The sequence below is a fragment of the Desmodus rotundus genome, chromosome 6 (genome assembly GCF_022682495.2).
Source record: "Desmodus rotundus isolate HL8 chromosome 6, HLdesRot8A.1, whole genome shotgun sequence".
NCBI classification, from domain to species: Eukaryota; Metazoa; Chordata; class Mammalia; order Chiroptera; family Phyllostomidae; genus Desmodus; species Desmodus rotundus.
In genome coordinates, this window is record NC_071392.1 from 112,064,369 (window position 1) to 112,082,363 (window position 17,995).

The following is a 17,995-nucleotide window of genomic DNA, read 5'->3' on the forward strand; positions in this document are numbered from 1 at the left end:
CTTGAGGTTAAATGTTATACCCTCAGGTCCACTTCCTTCCTCACTCACCATTCCACTGAGGAGCCCACTTATTCCCAACTGCTGACAACTCCGACGCCTCTCTGGTCTCAGTCGCATCCTTTAACTCCAGATCACTTCCCAGATCCGCCCGCTGGACATCTCCCCTTGCATGGCCCATAGGCACCTCACTCCATTTCCAAACCAAACCCATCATTCCCCAAACCTGCCTTTCTGCATCTCAGTGAGCAGAAACCTGGGGTCTGATTTCTTTCTGTCCTTTCTCTACTCCCGAGCCTCCTAGCCAATCACCTCTCTGATGTCCTGTGGTCACGTGGGCCCACCACCCAGGCGCCTCCAACCACACTTTCTCCCTCTGGTCTCCATCTCTCCCCTGACGTCTAGTACAGCCACCCAGTTGGTGTCCCCAGGTCTACTGTTGCTCCACGCACCAGCCTGAGTGACCTTCCTGAGGTCACTCAGGAAGTGATCTCATCTCCCCTGCTGAACCCTTCGTCCACTTCCCACTGGTCGTCAACCTCGTTAACTTGACTTATAAGCCCTGAATGATCGGGCCCCTGCAGTCCTCTCTTGCCAACTCCTCCTTATTGTTCCAGGAGCCTGAATTCCCTACACAGATGCCTCATGTTCTTTGTCTTATGCAGAAAGTGCCTCCCGGTCCTGTGCTTGGCTAATTCCTTCCTGGTCCCTTCAGATCTAACCTTAAACACCACTTTTACCAGGAAGCGGATCGGGACTCACCCCCAGGAAGTCAGGTGTCCCTCTACTATGCTCAGAGCACACTGAACTCCCCCAGTGAGGCACTGATTACATTAGGTGCTGCATTCTAATTGCTTATCCATTAGACCAGAAGCTCTATGAGGGCAGGGACTGTGGGTGTCCTATTCTCTTTGCATCCCCACAGACTAGCACAGTGACCTGGATTCCACTCACACTGAGGTGCTCATGATCTCAGCTCTCCCACACCCTGAGGGGCCACAAGTGCAGGGTGGCAGGCAGCCCGAGTTCAGCCACAGGGCTCTGCCCACCAGTCCTGACGACCCACTGAGTGACTCACCTGCAGCCTCTGCTGTTCTGAGTCCCGCTCCAGCACAGAGGCTTGAAGGAACATGGCCACCTCCTGCAGACTGCTGATACTGGCCTTGCTCTGAGCCAGGGACAGCGCCAAGTCCTGTGCCTTCTCCCTCCACTCGATCTCCCTGGCTTCTGTCTGCCTCAGGGCTGTCTGCAGTCGCTCCAGTTCCTGCTGCAGCCTGGGTCCTACAGGGTCCAACTCTGTGGAGGGCTCCTCTGCTGGGGAGGCTTTGCGGCTGTGGGGTGAGTCCTCCAGATTCTTCCTTTGCTCCCTCAGCTCCAGGATCTCCTCTTCCTTTTGTGCTAGAGTCAGCTGGAGCTCCCTGAGGCTCTCGTGAAGGCCCCTCATCTCTTCCTCTTCTCTCTCTGACCCAAGGTTCTGCATCTCTTGGACTGCATCCTCTCGGAGCCTCTGGGCCAGAGACTTCTCCAGTAGCTGCCTCTGCTTCTTGTGACATCTCAGTTCTTCATCTCTCTGTGCAAGTGCCTGCTGCAGCTCCTGCACGGCCGCCTGGTGCCGGAGATCCCGGTCCTGGATCTCACCTTCCCGCTTCCTCAGGACCTCCTCCAGCTGCCGGGCTTGTGCCTGGCAAGAGTCCAGGGCAGCCTGTAGGGTAGACGTGCTGGCCTCCAGGCTTTGGCTCAGTTCTGCCTGCCGAAGGAGATGCTGCTCTTTCTCCTGCAGGGCAGCCTGAGCCTTGCTGAGGGCCTCCTGCAGGGCCTCTGCCTGGCCCTGGGCAGTCTCCTCCCGCTGCTGGGAGGACTGGCTCTCTACCCGCAGGATCTCCAGCTCCTGGTCCCGCTCCTTGAGCATCGCCTTTGCCTGCAGACAGCTGTCCTGCAAGGCCCTGGCCTCTGCCTCGTGTTCCTGCTCCCGCTCCGCAAGCTGCTGCTGCAGGGCCAACAGAGCCTGCTCCTGCTCCTGAGACTCCACCCTCAGGTCTCCCAGCACCTCCTCCAGGGCCTGTACCTGCCGTCCCTCCATTTCCAGCTCTTCCTGGAGCCTTCGAACATGTTCCTTGTGGTTCTCAAGCTCTCCCTGGCGCTCTTTCAGTGTCACATAGGCCTGCTCTAGAGCTCTCTGCAGGGCGCTTGCCTCTTCCTTCACACTCTCCTCCTGCCCCTGGGCCTGCCGCTGCTGCTGCTGCAGGGACTCTAGATCCTGGTCCCTCTGGGCCAGGGCTCTCTGGGCCTCTTCTAGCTGACCCTGGAGTGACTGCTCTCTCAGCTCCCCCTGTTCCCTGGCTTCCTGCAGGTGCTGCTGCAGGACCTCGATCTCCTGCTCTCGCTGGGTCAGGAGTAGGCTGGTCTCACCCACCTTCCTGTGGAGGCCCTGGAGCTGCTGCTCCAGCTGGCCCTTGTGCTCCTGAAGTTCCTGGATGCGCTCCTGCTGGCACTCCACCTCCTTCTCCTTATCACGCAGGATCAGCTTCAGGTGCTCCAGGCTCCCTCGCTGTGCTTTACTCTGGCCCTTCCCCTCCTCTGCCCGCTCCTGCATCAGCTGCCTCTGAGAGGTCAGCTCCCGGCCTCGCTCTCTCAAGGACAGCTTGATCTGTTCCAGGTCCTCCTCGAGGAGCTTGGTCTGCAGTGTCCTCTGATCTTCTAGGACCTGAATCCTCTCCTTCTGCAGCACCATCTCCTGGTCCCTCCTCTGGAGGTCCTGGGTCAGACGCTCTTTCTGCCTCTGCAGCTCCTCGATCTGTTCTCGCTGGGACTTCACCTCCCGGTCCTTCTCCTGCAGCTCCCTTGCCAGAAGGCTGCTGTGGCTCTCCAGCTCCTGGATCTGGCTGCGGTGCACCTGCAGTTCCTGGCTCCTTTCTTCTAGGTCCAGGGTAAGGTGGGTCAGAGCCACCCTTTGCATTTCCCTCTGGCCCTCCAGCTCCTCAATTGCCTTTTGCTGGCACTCCATTTTGTGATGGTTTTCCTCTAGTTCCAGGGCCAGGCACTCCAGCGTAACCAGCTGCTTCTTCAGATCCTGAATCTGTCCTTTCTGGGATTCGATCAGCTGGTCCTTCTTCTCGAGTTCTAGAAGCTGATGCTCCAAGACATTCCTCTGTGTCTCTTGATCCTTCTCGAGCTCTCTGATCTGTTCCCTCTGCACAGTCAGCTTCTGCTCTCGCTCCTGGACGGCCATGGGCAGGTGCTCCAAAACAGATCTGCACCTCTCCAGCTCCTGAATCTGTTCCTGTTGCAGATCCACCTCTTGGTTCCTCTTCTTTAGGTCCAGAGACAGCAATTCCAAAGCCGCCTTTTGCATTTCCCGCTGCTTCTCCAGTTCCTGGATCCTTTCCTGCAAAGCCTCCACTTCCCCATCTCTTTCAGACAGGGCCTGGGCCAAGATAGCCAGATTCTCTTGCAGAGCCTTCCCTTGGGCCACCTTCAGCTCGCCCTGCTCCTGCAGAGCCTGGGCTCTCTCACGCTCACTCTCCACCTCCTCATTTTTCAGTTTCAGGGCTGAGCGAGCAGTTCGCAGGTCTTCTTCTAGGACCCCGGCAGCACTCGCCTGAGCCCTGGCTTCTGCGACAGATGCTTGCAGATGCTGCACTTGGGCTGTCAGGTTCTCCTTGGCTGCCTGAAGTAAGTCTCGCTCATTCTGGAAAACAAGATGCACAGCCACCTTAGACAATACTTCCTTGATACCGTCACTGTAACACAGGCCCTTCTTTCCTTGCTTTGCAGCACCAGCATTTCCAGGGACTTGGACCAAAAGAACTCATGCATTCCACTTAAGCTAATTAAAGAACACCCCAACCACGTCCCAGGGCTCTACTACACCCAGAGGAGAAAGCCTGATGCAAATGAGCCATCCCACTCTGGGCTTTGAGGGCAAGGGGCAAAAATTTCAACCTCAATTCAGAAAAATAATTGAAGGAGCATTCACTGGGGCCTTGATAATGGCCCTCAGGGATGTGGGGGCAGCCAGAGAAATAGACACTGCTGAAGGAAGTTGGGTACTGCATATGGATGGCGTAGGATCACAGACCAAAATAGACCTGGGAGCTAGAGCCTGGGTCCTGAGGGATCACTCCTGAAGCATCCCCCTCCCCCGAACCAGTACCACTATACCTGGGTTTCCATCCCATGAAGCTCTGCTCGCCGTAGGCAGCTCTGTAAGGATACCACAGTTTCGTGCAGTTCCGTCAGCTCAGACTCCAGGGACTTCTGTTTTTCCTCCCACTTGGATTTCTCTTTGGGAAGAGGAGAGGTAGTGGAGCAAGGCCCATGGTTGTAGGAAGAAGAAAAGAGGGAGGGAGAGGCAGATGGAAAATGGGGAACAAAAGCAAAGGGAAGAAGGCCAAGGAGAGAATTATATCCAGTTTCCGAGACATTGCCCATCTGCCAGCTGCTCCTGTTTGTCTGGGCTCCCGGCTGCTTCCAGAGTCGTGTCTGTATTTGCTGCCCAGCTCCAGCACTGCCCCATAATTCATCATCCCAACAATTCCTCACCCTGATCACACAGAGATCCTCAGCCCTGGATTCCAGACAGAGTTGAGCTAAGACATTGGAGATCCTTGCCAGTCACCAGCTCTATGATTTTGCCAAGGTTCCTAGAGACCAGGCTTGCTCTGCTGGCTGCCCCGCCTCCCCACCATTTCTGCAAAAGGCACCAGAACCCAGCTCTATGTGGACGGCTCCCAGGGAGACCCTTTGGGACACTTTCAAGGCCCAGACCCACCCCCCAGGTCGTCCTCTTCTACAGTAGAGCCTGGAACCTTAGGACCCTCCCCTCTGCTTTTCTTCCCAAGTAATCACTACCCTTTTGAGCCCTGGCTGTGGCACAGGTGCTTTCTCCCCAGTTTCCCGCTCCTGCTACCTCCCAAACAGGCCATAATCCCGCTGTCAAAGGTTAATAATTTTTGAGGACATCGCTGAAGATGAAAAAAATAAGTAACATGGACAAATGACAAAAGATAAAGAATTTTATAATTTCCTCACAGTCCTGGCCCTGGGCTGCCAGTTTTTAAATCTGCAGACAGAGAAAATGGAAGCCTCGCCAGCAACTTCTCACTTCATCAAATCTGTTTCTCCTAACCCCTTCGGCCAGGATGGCCCTCAAAGGCCACGTAAAGCTGAAAATTGTTCATGGGGACATCAACCCTTTGGAGATGCCTCTAGGTACGTTCTCACAGTTCTGGGTAAGCAGTGGCTGCTAGGCCTGTCCCTGCCCCTTCTGGGCTTCTTGCCTGTCCTCTCTGCCCCCTCCAAAGCCCGCTGCCTGCCTTGAACTTCTCACCTTCCTGGTTCTGGGAGAGTTGTCTCTGCAGATCCTGCAGCTCTGTGTGGACCTGGCTCTTCTCAGCCTCTCTGTCAGCCAGACGCTGCTCCAGCTTCCGTGCCTGATCTCTCAGATCATCCTGGGGAGAGAGGGCATGGTTCATCTCAGGCTCCTCACCACCCCCAAAGCCATCCCAGCCCAGGGCTCAAGCCCCCTTCCTGGTGGGTCCGCCACCAGGATCTTCTCCCTAATTGCTGGGTTATTTACCTCTGAACGTGTGTGCACTTGGCTTCCTGAAGTGATGATAAGCTCTGCTCCAGCTGAATGGAGCCTAGACTCCCCTTCTGTCCCGTCTACGTCATTTGGAACAGAACTCCTGCTAAAGTCTGAGCTCGGGGTCACATCTCCTCTCCCTAAACTCCTACTTCAGAGCTTAGCTCAGAGGCCACTCCTCCTTCCTTCTGACCTTCCTCAAGTCAGAATGTATCGTCCCTTCCTCCTGCTATCATCATATACACCTGTTACCGATCCAGCTCATTCTATCGGTTCTGCTTTATCTTAGAACGCAGCTTGGCTCCTCAGCCGTGTCATGAGCCTTCTCGAGGGCAGAGGTCAGGCCTTTCTGCATCTTGTGTCCCCAGCTCAGATTGGCCAGCATACGGTGGCACTCATTTTTATTGGCTGATCTAGGTTTCCTGTGAGGTGGAATTTGCAGGACATTTAGTTCAGTCTTAAGCTTAGAATGTTCCTACAAAGGGCAACCTCAAATCTCAGGGATGTCAATTTGTTGGTTTTTTTCTTGGAGGTCTTGGCACCCAGACTAACTCATGGTTGAGAGGGAAATGATGCAAAGCAATGCCATACATCTGTACAGGGTTTTGAGTTTACAGGGCGCACAGAACCCCGTCACTGATCTCAGGCTCGCAGCCCTGTGAGACAGGCATCATTTGCCCCACTTTACTGCCAAAACCAAGGCCCAGGCAGCCAAATGTTTGCTTCCTGGTCACCAGGGAGTAAGTGATCAAGGTGGAACTCATCCCAACCTGATCTCAGGAAGCAAACAGGTCAAAATGCTGCACGAGTCTTTCCTGGGGAGGTGAAGAGGTCCAGGGAGGAGAGCAGGGAGACATACCCGGGCCTGCTGAGTCTTCCTCAGGTCTTGGCGGAGCTTGTGGAGGGCGGATGCCACCGCCTCGGCTGAGAGAGCTGTCAGGAGGGGCCTTCTCTTACAGAGGACCCTCGCTCCATTCTGGTCTGAATAAATGAGGAAACACCCCCTGACTGGGCTGCACTACGGAAAGAAACAGCCACACCTCCCCAGACATGGCCTTGGCCTTCCCACTGACCCCTCCTCTCCTCAAGGAAGCCCTTGTAAGTAGCTCATTCATCATGCACTTTCTGCATGCCCATGTGCCAGGCACTGCGGTGGGCACTAGGTAACAATAGCTATCATTTGTTAGGCATTTAATAAGTGCCGGGAACTGTGTGAGTTATTTTACCTCTGTAATCTCATTAACTCCTTAGAAAAATCCTGAGAGGTAGATACATTTAACATCTTCATTTTATAGTTGAGAACATTAAGTTCAGAGACGACAGGCAACTTGCCCAAGGACACACATCTAGCAAATGGCAGAGCAGTGGGGGTTCCAGGGCAGACTGGATTGATTCCAGAGTCTGTGGCCTTCGCCTTGATACTTGCTGTCTAAGGAACTGCATTCGTCTACTTTCTTCCCTAGGAGCTAGGCCTGGCTTTGGCCAAAAGGACTGAGTTCTTGGGTGGCTGTCTCACCTGGCTCAGGGCCCCAGAGGGAGGGAGCAGAGTCTCCCCCGCCACTCAGCTCAGGCCTGCTCTCACAAACAGACCCCAGAGCCTGCTGCAGGACAGAATAGAGGGTGGCTAGCTGCGCCTGAGCATGGTGCCCAGGCTGCTGTTCTGCAGCCAGCGCCTCCAGCTGGCTCTCCGTGCTGCGCAGTCGCAGCTGCAGCTGGGCTGCCTTGGCTTCCTGGGCCCACAAGGAAGCTTGCAGCTGCTGCTCTGTGACTCGAGATGCCTCTAGCTCCTCTAGCAGCTGTGCTTCCTGGGCCAGAAAATCAGCCTCTTTTTCCTTCATCTCCTGCTTCAGTAATTCCACCTGCAGGGAGGAAGTGTAGTTACTTTGAGCCAAGAGTGGATACCCGTTCCTCAGACCACACCCCCTTCCAGCCAGGGCCCAACCCTACTCAGACCCTGAGCAAACCTTGATCAGGGCTGGAGGCTCAGCTCCCCAGCAAGTAGGGATGGCTCTGTGACGAGTGCTACCCTAGATCTGACCTTCTTGGCTGCCCACTCACTCCTGACATGTGGGTGTAGGCTCCGCAAATGGGCTTTGGCTCTGGTTCCCTGGCAACTATGCCAATTCCCTGCTATGACTAGAACTCTGCCCGAAACCTGGCACTGAGCCTAAGGAGACCAGTCACAGTAAGAACGGCTACCATTTATCGAATGCTCATTGTGTGCATGACACTTTACATATGCCTCTAATGGTTAAAAGTTACCATCTTGGTTTCAGAGATGAAGAAACTGATGCTCACACCCGGAAGTAGTAGAGCTGGAGGTCAAACTCAGGGTGTGGACCCTTATCTGTTGCAGTCTACTGCCTATCTCTTACTCCCTCACTCCTCCCCTCCAATGCCTTTTTTCCTCTGTACCCAAGCACTGGGGTCCTCCAATGAGCAGACTGAGTCCTCAGAAGTCCCCTTGCCACTGCCTACCTAATCTGGAGTAGTACTTATTCCCCTTCCATGTCTTGCCAAGCAGACCAAGCACACTGGGAAGTGGCCATGCTTGAACTAGGCCTGCGTGACCTCTGCCCCTTTGGGCACTAAGTTCTGGGCCATCAGGTTCCTCATGGGAGTCATTCTCAACTCTGGGTCCATTTCCCAACCCATTGTGCCCAGTCCTGGCCTCCCCTTCCTGCCAGGGCCACTGAAGTCCCATAACCTTGTAATAAGGAAAAAGAGGAAGGTCCTCTTCATGAAACGACACTGAGCAATCACCCCCAACTCCAGCAGCAGGCTTCCACCAAGGAATAGGACCCATCACTGGGTGGGGGGTACCTGGGCACTGAGCTCCTTCTGCCCTTCCTGGGCCTCCTGCATGTCCTGGCGCAGCGAGCTCAGCTCCTGTTGTCGAACAGAGTCAGCTTCTTCTAAGACAAGGAGTCTCTGTTCCTTCTCCACCAGAGACAGAGTCAGGCTAAAAGGAGAAGGGTCGGAGGGCCAGGCCTTCTCTCAGGGGATGAGCGACTGCCTCTCACCCAACTGTTCTAAACATAGCATTGATGGTCAACATAGCAAGAGTGACGATAACGATTACAGTGTAACAATAAAAGTGTCTATTTATTGAGCACCTACTGAGTGCTCCTGGATACTTCTTACATTTGATACCTCATTATAACTTCATAGTTTATTCTTCTCTGGGAAATTCCAGAAATATTTATACCATACCTCAAATCTAACATGTCTATTCTTTCAGTTCCCTCTGCACCTCCCCTGCCCCCAATCATCCCCTATTATGTTCCCGACCTCAGTGAACCCTGCCTAAGAAGCCTTGACCATATCACAGAGTTCTCCCTTCACCCCACCTAAATCCAACCTATGACGACAAATAACTGATTCCAATTTCCTTAACATCCCGTAGGCCCCTTCCCTTCCACCCCTCTCACTCCCTACCCCGGTTCAGCTTTAGTATCTCTCATCTAGATAATTGTACCAGTGTCCTAGCTTGTCTTCCTGCCTCTAGTCTCATCAACAAAAGGATGTGTCCCACCCCGCACGCCTGCAGGCCTGAGCATGCATGCTGCTCTTCATTCTGGATGGTCTTGCCTCATTCCTGATGTTTCGCTATCCCTTGCAATACATCATAGATTGGACAGTGTTGAGTTGCCTACTTAAAACCCTGCAATGGTTTCCTACCAAACCTAAGACAACTACAAACTCCTCCCTGTGACCTAGAAAATCCTGAATGCTATGGACCTGTCCAGCTCAGGTCACTCTCTCCTCAGTCACCAGGCTCCAGTCACGCTGTACCTTCAGGCTCACCGAACACCCCAAGCTCTGATCTGCCCCAGAGCCACTGCATGTGATTTCTGTCCCCTGTGGCATGGGGGCTCCATTTCATCCTTCAGTGATCAGTTTCAAAGCAACCTCCTGAGCAAGGTCTTCACTAACATCTAAACTAGGTCCCCCCCCACCCCAGCCCGCCCCTATTTCTATTTCAGCCTCCGACCTCTTTCCTCCTCACCATGTAATACAATCTGCAATAATTTATTTGGGGATCATTTGATGGATGTCTTCCCCACAAAACTATAAACTCTGTTGAGACAGGTATCGTACTGTCTTGTTTATCACCATATCCAGACCCCTGGCAGAGAGCCTGGTACACGATGCACGTGACTAATTATTTACTAAGTAAGTAAAGTGTAGGCTTTGAAGACAGGAACAGCGTCCTGCCCACCTGGCTACCTGTACAGCCCACGCTGGAGACATGAAAGGCAAGATGAGCTAACACACAATACAATATACAGATGATGTATTATTATAGAATTGTACCCCTGAAAGTATATAATTTTATTAACCAATGTCAATTAAAAAAAAAAAAGGCTACATGACCTGAGCTAAGAACTGTCAACCTCACGGTGACCACGGCAGCCAGACAGGCAAAAGCCAATTCCACGGCTTGTCTAACCTACCTGGCTTTGTCTCTCTCCAGCTCCTTCTGAATTCGGCCACACTCCTGGGCCTCTCTCAGCTTCTCCTGAACCTCCTGCTCCACCAGCCTCCGGGAGTCATCCTTGGAAACCAGCTGAGACTTCAAGTCTTCTACCTGGAAAATTAGGGGCATGAGAACCAAGGGCAGGGGCCAATGGGAGGATGCTTCTCACCTAGGGCTTCGTGGTCCTTCAAGGTTTACCACAGTAAACCTTACCACCAATCAACCCATACACACTCTTCTTAACCAGGCCCCTCCCCAAATACCATCCAGCTTAGTCATCTGTCTCCCAGCCTCACATAGGCTGGATAAAGGCAGGCACAGATAAAAATCTTGGCTGAATATAACTACACCCAAAGGCAAAGTGGTGGGCAAGAGTATAGTGACTGTGTATTTTTTAAATGAACAATCAGAACACCATCTGACATAGGGTTGTGAGAAGGAAAAGCAATCTGGGTAAAAACGCTGATCTATGAGGAGGATGAGAAGAACAACTGACACCGGGCTGCCCGAGAAAAATCTTAAGTTCTGTGGTCACCACAGACAGACTACTGCCCCAGGCTCAAGGGACTCAGCCCTGAGCATCCTTCAATCTTCCACTCAGTACCGGGGCCTACCCTTCCCCTCCCAAGCTCCCAAGGTTCCCTTGTCCTGCAGGAGGGAGTGGGGCAGCCTGGCTCTGCTGGGGAAAGGCTGTGGGGCTGGGAGAGAGGAAGAGGGACCTGCTTCTGCAGGCTTATCTTATCCTGCCGGAGGGAGCTGCCCTCTTGTTGGAGGGCAGTGAGGTCATCTCTGTGCTGCTGGGCTGCCCGAGCCAGCTCCCGCTGAGCCTCCCGGAGCTGGCTCTGCAGCATCCCGGTGGTCTCCTGCAAAGGGAGGAGATGGCTGTGAGGAGAGGAAGCTTTCACAGGGTGTCTGGGTCTAGAGTTCATGTTGTAGAAATCCATGTTATATAAATACTAGTTTTTTAGTTAGATTAGCGAAAGCTGAGGCAGGACCTAGCAATCCACCTTGTTTCCGTCATGCCCTGCCGCCTCATCTCCTCCCTTCCTATCCCTCTCTTTCCTCCCAAAGTACGCCGGCTCACCCAGGATTTCTCGGCAGGGTCCCTGGGTTGGCAGCAGTTCCTCCCTGGGCCGTGGCAGCAGCCTCCTGTTGCACAGCCCTACTTCTACTTCACACTGCACCCCCCAACACACACGCACATACACACAGGCATAAACACACAATTCTCCACTTGATCTTAGCCAAAAGGCTGAGAAGAGATACCCACAATTCTCCATTCCACGATAAAGTATTTTTAAATATATATATACCAAATCGTGTCCTTCTCTGCTTTTTAAATACCATCCGACAGTTTCCCACCGCCCTCAGAACAAAATCCAGGCTCCTACCATGGCCGACACAGGGCTTCTGCCAGTGTCTCCACTCACGCCTGAATTTATCATGCTGGAGCCACGCCAGGTCCTTTCCGTCCTTGGGCTCCCCAGGCCCTTTGCTGTCTGTCCCAGGGCCCTTATGGTGCCTATTTCTTCTGCCTACACTGTTCTTCAGATGGCTGGCTTCTTTGCTTTTTAACAGTTTTATGAAATATAGGTCACATGCCATACAAGTCATCCACTTAAAGCATAAAATTCAAGGTTTTTCACTGTATTCCATTCACAGAGATTTGCAACTATCACCATAGTAAATTTTAGGACATCTTCGTCACCCCAGAAAGAAACCCCATACCACCCCATGTCTCATTCTCACCCCAACCACTCCTCTATTCTCTGTCTTTGTAGATTGTCTGGACATTTCCTATAAATGGAATCATACACTGTGTGGCTTCTTGTGACAGGCCTCTTTCACTGAGCATGATGTTTCCAAGCTTCACCCCTATTGTTCCATGGGGCTGGCTCTTTTTAAACCTCATGTCTCAGCTTGAATGTACCTTTCCCATTGGGGGCCTCCCTGACCACCTGTCCAAAGCGGCCACCTTTGAATCACTCTGTATTCTATCCCCTTATTCGTGTCCTTTACAGCACCTACTATAACCTGTGATTATCTCAGTCTTTTGTGTCTGCCCATCTTTGTCTGTCGCTAGAACATAAGCTCCTCGAGGGCAGGGACCACGTCCGTCTTGTTCGCTGCGAGCGGCACCTATGCTTGCCATGTGTCGGCCCCCGGTGCAGGGCCTGGCCCACAGAAGCGCCGATGTTGAATGAGTAACCCAAAGTTCCCTCTCCTTCCCTGCTCGGAGCCACCCTCCATACCTGCTCCTTCAGCTTCTGAGCCTTCATGTCCTGCCTCAGCCGTTCCAGTTGCTGGCTGGCATCGGCCAGTTCCTTCTGGGTCTGCAGCAGTGTCTCCAGGAGGGACACCCTCTCCTTTTCTGTTTCGACCTGCATCTGTGGGGCGGGCAGGAGGGCAAGCGCTTGTTGGATCGAGGTCACCATGCTCCCCCACTAGGCCACTAGCATATTCCAGCCACTCTGAGGCTCTTCCAGTGAATGGGGCGGGGGCTGAGGGCGGAGAAAGGTCTGGACCTACTGACGGAGAACCAGGAAGTGCAAAGATTGCCACTGGTTTTCAAGCTGACAGGATGTGGTAAATGTCAGCCCCCCCCCCTCAGGAAGTATGACATATTGCTGGCCCTGCAGCTAATGCTGCCGATCACCCAGCTCACTGATAGCAAAGTGGTAGCTACATTCTGTTCTAGGAGCCCCAGAGGCACTGCGCTTGGAGGGGAAAAGGGAGGGGTCAACAGTAGGGGAGCCAAAGGTTGGCCGTCTAGCCTCCCACCTGGCATAGGGTGCTCTGGGCCTCGGCCTGTTCTTCTTCCCTCTGGGTCCGGAGAGCCTTGGTTTCTGCCTGCTGCTCCCTCAGCCTCATTTCTAGCTCCATTTTCTCCCTCTCTAGGCATTCCAGAGCCTTATCCAGTTCCTGCTGGTGCCAGGAGCGCTCTTGCTCCTGGCCATGCAAAGGAAACACTGTTACAACCAAGTGGGTGAGGACAGGAGGCGGAAAGAAACCTGGAGGAGAAGAGCAAGTCCACCGCTCCCCAGGGGTACGGTCTCGGTGCTGCTCTAAGCCTGTTCCCCCGTCTGTAAATTGAGGCTAATAATCCCTGCCTTACCCATCTCACCGAACTGTATGAGAATCAAATGAGATTTATAAAAAATCAAACGACATCACACATAAAAGTGCTTTCTAAAGTGCAGCTGTCCCCACCATAAGCTTTGAGCATCTGCTATCTTAGAGCAACCACGTCATGGCTGATGGCTGTTAACAATGAACTGGGGAAGCAGACTCGCCCTGTTGCCCACTCTCCCCTGCTCAGGGTGGCGGAGTCAGCCTTCCGAAAAGCCAGGTGGAGCCCAGCGATGATGTTCCCTGTTAAACGGTACAAGAGCATCAGGATGCAGCATCCAGGTCCTCTCAGAGGTCCACCAGTGACCACAGCCTTCCCTGACCTCCCAGGCTAGCAGCACCCTCTATTAAGTTCTCAGGATAGTGGTGACGGGCTCTGGAGCCAGGCCGCTTCAACCTTAGATACAGCACTACTAGTGTGACCTCACTTAATTTCAATCACGACTCTGTGCCTCAGTTTCCTTATCTAGAAAAATGGGGGTCACAACAGCGCCCTCCTAGGGCTGTTTTGAGCATTAAGGTAAGTCACATAAAACACTTTAAAAGGTGCGTAGCACACAGAAAGAATCCAGAATTTACTATCTACCATCATCGCCATCATCACGAGTGAAAAATTGTGTCTAGGTGGAGAGGAGTAAACGCAGGAAAAATATTCTCAATGTTCCTGTGTCACTTAGGAGAAAGGTAAATGTAGTGATTAACTTAAGGCTTTTTTAAAAAAGAATAAACGTACTGTGGGAACACTGGCCGATACCACCACGTAAATTCAGGTGCACAGCGTCCCAATTTGTCACCTGTGCGCTCTATTGTGTGCTCACCGCTCAAAGCCCAGTTTCCTTCTGTTGCCACACATCTGATCCTCCTTGAGATTTTCAGTGTGTATTTTAAAGTATTAAAGGAAACAACTAACAGAATAAAAAATAGAGTATATCTCACCCACAGCGGTAGAGAGAAAAAAGAGGTGAGAAAAGACTGCAGCTCAATCACCCAATCCAACCTTCTAGAAGAGGCTAAGAAAGGTGATCTCGCCCCTCCCCCAAAGAGACATAAAAAGGCAGTACAAACAGCATGGGGTGGTGGGAATAAATCCAAATATACCTATAACTACAATAAAAGAAAACAGACTAAATTATGTTATTAAAAGACAGAAGAAACACAGTTCTGAATGGGCAAGAATGGGTCCAAGGCATTCCTCAGCTCCCTTGCCATCCTGGGGCCGGCTTAAAAATTCTAAATCCCAGGATTGGCCCTGGCTGGCGTAGTTAAGTGGGTTGAGCTCAGGCTTGTGAACCAAAGAGTCGCCAGTTCGATGCCCAGTCAGGGCACATGCCTGTGTTGTAGGCTAGGTCCCCAGAAGGGGGTGCATGAGAGGCAGACACACATTGATGTTTCTCTCCCTTTCTTCCCCTTTCTCTAAAAACAAGTAAAATCTTAAAAAAAAAAAATCCCAGGATCCACTCTCAATTCTCTGTACATACCCAAACAACAATAATAGCGAACACAAATACAGAGCTCAATGTATGCTAGGAACCCTTCTCAGTGTTGTTCACATATTAACTTATTTAAGAGGTACTGGACCAAAGAAACCCAAACACTAGCTCAGAAGAATATACACACTCCTATGTTCACTGCAGTGGTACTTACAATAGGCAAGATATGGAAGCAGCCCAAGTGCCCAAAAATAGACAAGCGAATAAAAAAGTTGTGGTAAATATTTACAATGGAATATTACTCAGCCACAGGAAGAATGAAATCTTACCATTGGCGAGAATATGGATGAACCTAGAGGGCACTATGCTAAGTGAATAAGTCAGTCAGAGAAAGACAAACACCGTATGATTTCACTTACATGTAGAGTCCAAAGAACAAAATTAATGAACAAATGAAATAGAAACAGACTCATAGACACAGAGAACAGACTGATGATTGCCAAAGGCGAGGGAGTCGGGGGTCTGGGTAAAAAAGGTGAAGGAATTAAGAAGTACAAATGTGTAGTTACAAAACAGTCACGGGCATGCAAAGTCCAGCACAGTCACTAACACGGTAATAACGCCGTGTGGTGCCAGGTGGGTACTGGAAATACGGGGGGGACTCTTTGTAGAAGACGTGATTGTCTAACCTCTATACACCCGAAACTAATACATATAATATTGAATGTACACTGTACGGGAAAATAAAATTGAAAAAAAAAAAAAAGAGCTAGAAGCTAGAGACTGCACCTTGGTAACCAGGCCAGTCCTGTTCAGATTTCATTCTTGTGAGCGGTAACCTCTGGACCAAGAGCCAGCAGGAGGTGCACTTGGTGAAGGGAGGCCAGATGGCCTCTCCCCGGCCCCGGCCCCCCGCACCACGCCACACCCACCACCTACCCATTTCTCCTGGAGCTGCTTCACCTCCTCCTCATGGGCTGACTTCTGCTGCTGCAGGGCCGTCTGCCCCTCTTGCTCAGCCCTGGCCAGCTGTCTGGCTGCTGTTTCCCGCTCCTGCTCTGCCTGGCTCCGTTCGGTGTCCAGTTCCAGCTTCAAGCACCTCACTTCCCCTAAGATGCCAGGGACAGGATCTGGCCTCTGAGCCTCTGCCCTCCTCCTTTTCCTCCTCTCCCCAGACCTCATGAGCAACTCCCATCTCAGAGGCCCTGGGCCTGGCTCGAGAAGGACCTCTAATAGTGTCCCACTGCCTTCCTGGCTATCAACATCCCCATGGAATGGGGTGTGCCCATCTCAGTTGGGTTCTCACCTTGGATTACTTCCTTGGCTTGAGTGACAGTTTGAATCTGGACCTCCAGTTGCCCCTTGGTGACCTCTATCAGAGAATTTTGTTGCTGGGCCTCAAACAGACTGCTCTCCAGCAGCTCCTTGGCTGAGCTGTCAGGGGCAGGAATCAGGAAGAGTTCTTACCCATCAAGCCCCTTACCCTTCCTTACGAGGAGTTGGGCTCTAAGTACTGGCTACCTGGAGAAGTTAGGGGGGCAATGACAAATTCATTACTCATGTAGAACCCATACAGGTTGGGCAGGGAACCTAGCTTGGCTACCCTTTGCCTTGCAAAGCTCTCTCTGCCCTTGGCTGAACTGGGCCTGGGCCCTACCTGAGCCCCAGAAGTTGATCAGAGAGGTCCTGCCGGTCCCGCTCCACAGCCTGCAGCCGCACCTCTAGAGCTGCCCTCTCCCGTACGAGGGCCTCCTTCTCCCGGACTTCCCTGGCCAGCACTTCTTCCTGTCGCTTTGTCTCCTGGTGCAGCTGTTCCAGCTGAGCAGAGGCTGCCTCCTGCTGGTGACGTGCCTGAGGGGAAGAAATTGGTGAGCTAGAGAGCAGGGGCAGGGTTCTCCCCAGAGTTGCTATTATTGGTTGGGGCCGATGGCTCCTCAGAGATTCTGGACCCAGCTCTGTGAGCCCTGGGCATTGCCCACTCATACCGAGTGGCATTTACGTATTTCCCGACCAACCCATAGAGCCCCCAGCCCAGGGAGCATGTTCTCTTTTGAGCGAGACCCTGTGCTAGGGCACCTACCTCTCCCAGAAAGAAAGTGATCAGTGCCCTAAGAAAAGGACTCTGGGAAGGGAGATTATGTGGAATTCTTAGGGTAATGAGACGTTTGGTGGGGGAGAAAGCTGACCTTTGAGCTGGGTCATTGGTTCGGAAAAACTTACTGAGCCCCTGCTCTGTGGTAGACACTGTACTAAAAGCTGGAGAACAGAAACAACGCATAGCCTTGCCTTCAAGGAGCTTCTGATCTAATGATGCAGACGTGTAAACAGGTAATTATGATACAGCATGGAGGGTGTAGGGGTTGAAATGTGCGTAAGAGCATCTAAATCAAACTGGAAGGTGTGCAGTGGGGAATCACTGAAGGATTTCTATAGGAATTCTTTTTAAAAACTGGAAGATAAACCCCAAACTAGCAACACTGGTCATTTCAAGGAACAAAGACTTTGTCACCTTCTGAATCATTTCTGTAGTGTTTTACAACGAGCATGTATTAACCCTTAAAGTGATGGTCTATGTTTTTCCTTACCTCGCTTAGTTTCTCTTGAAGTTCTTCCTTCTCTCCTTGGATGCCCATGAGATCTGCCTGCAGCTCAGCCCCAGTCTCCTCCGCCTTCTGCAGCTGAGCCTCCAGGCGAGTGCTCTTATCCCACAGGGCTTCCCTGCTCTGCTCAGCCTCTGCTAGGCCCGCCTGCAAAGCATTTCTCGCCTGCTCTGCGGCCTCCATTCTGCAGCACACAGACTGGTTCTCCTGTTCTAACTACTGACCAACAAGGGAAGGGCACCAAAGACAAAAGGTTACAGGTTAGAGATCAAGTGCTGAGACCGAAATCCACGTGAGATATGAACCTATTCTCCAAACAAGAATACAGGAGTGCTTATAAGAGGGGGAACTGTGCATTCGTTTGGTCTAGTGCCTATATTCCAGGTACTGGATGGACTGAAGCTCGGGATAGAGATAAAAAAGGCAAAATCCGAATGGGTATCGAAGAGATGTTACACCTGCAACCTCTAGAGAAGACTCTTTGAGACTTAGGTGCTTCAGCAGATCCTGTTCTGGCGATTGCTGGTATCTCATGCAACAGGATTAAAAACCTAGTCTTCCCATGTTTGTGATGTTTATTATGCAAGATGCCATACGTGCTGGGATCCAGAGGTGTCATTTGTTTGTTAATAAATTATTATGCTGATAAAAATGAATTAAAAAGATAAAAACCTAGCCCTGACCGGTATAGCTCAGTTGGTTGGACATCGTCCTGCAAAGCAGAAAGTCGCTGGTTGGATTCTCAGTCAGGGCACACGGCTGGGTTGCGGGGTCG

The 17,995-nt window shown here is 52.0% G+C and overlaps 1 protein-coding gene across 10 annotated transcripts in view; it reads right to left on the reverse strand.

Moving 5' to 3' along the window:
- CEP250 (centrosomal protein 250) overlaps positions 1-17,995 on the reverse strand; it is a 42,522-nt gene that overhangs the window by 5,442 nt on the left and 19,085 nt on the right. For 9 of the 10 annotated variants that reach the window (XM_071221768.1, XM_071221766.1, XM_071221767.1 and 6 more), the window contains 14 exons: positions 17,206-17,436; positions 16,278-16,471; positions 15,927-16,054; positions 15,560-15,729; positions 12,843-13,010; positions 12,314-12,448; positions 10,781-10,924; positions 10,039-10,172; positions 8,405-8,543; positions 7,098-7,440; positions 6,441-6,562; positions 5,327-5,447; positions 4,159-4,280; positions 1,076-3,685 (listed from right to left, as the gene is read on the reverse strand). In XM_071221768.1, the coding sequence (XP_071077869.1) occupies positions 1,076-3,685; positions 4,159-4,280; positions 5,327-5,447; positions 6,441-6,562; positions 7,098-7,440; positions 8,405-8,543; positions 10,039-10,172; positions 10,781-10,924; positions 12,314-12,448; positions 12,843-13,010; positions 15,560-15,729; positions 15,927-16,054; positions 16,278-16,471; positions 17,206-17,436 (4,761 nt within the window). Of the gene's footprint in view, positions 1-1,075; positions 3,686-4,158; positions 4,281-5,326; positions 5,448-6,440; positions 6,563-7,097; positions 7,441-8,404; positions 8,544-10,038; positions 10,173-10,780; positions 10,925-12,313; positions 12,449-12,842; positions 13,011-15,559; positions 15,730-15,926; positions 16,055-16,277; positions 16,472-17,205; positions 17,440-17,995 lie in introns of all 10 variants that reach the window. The other variant, XM_045194646.3, reaches the window with a different exon arrangement.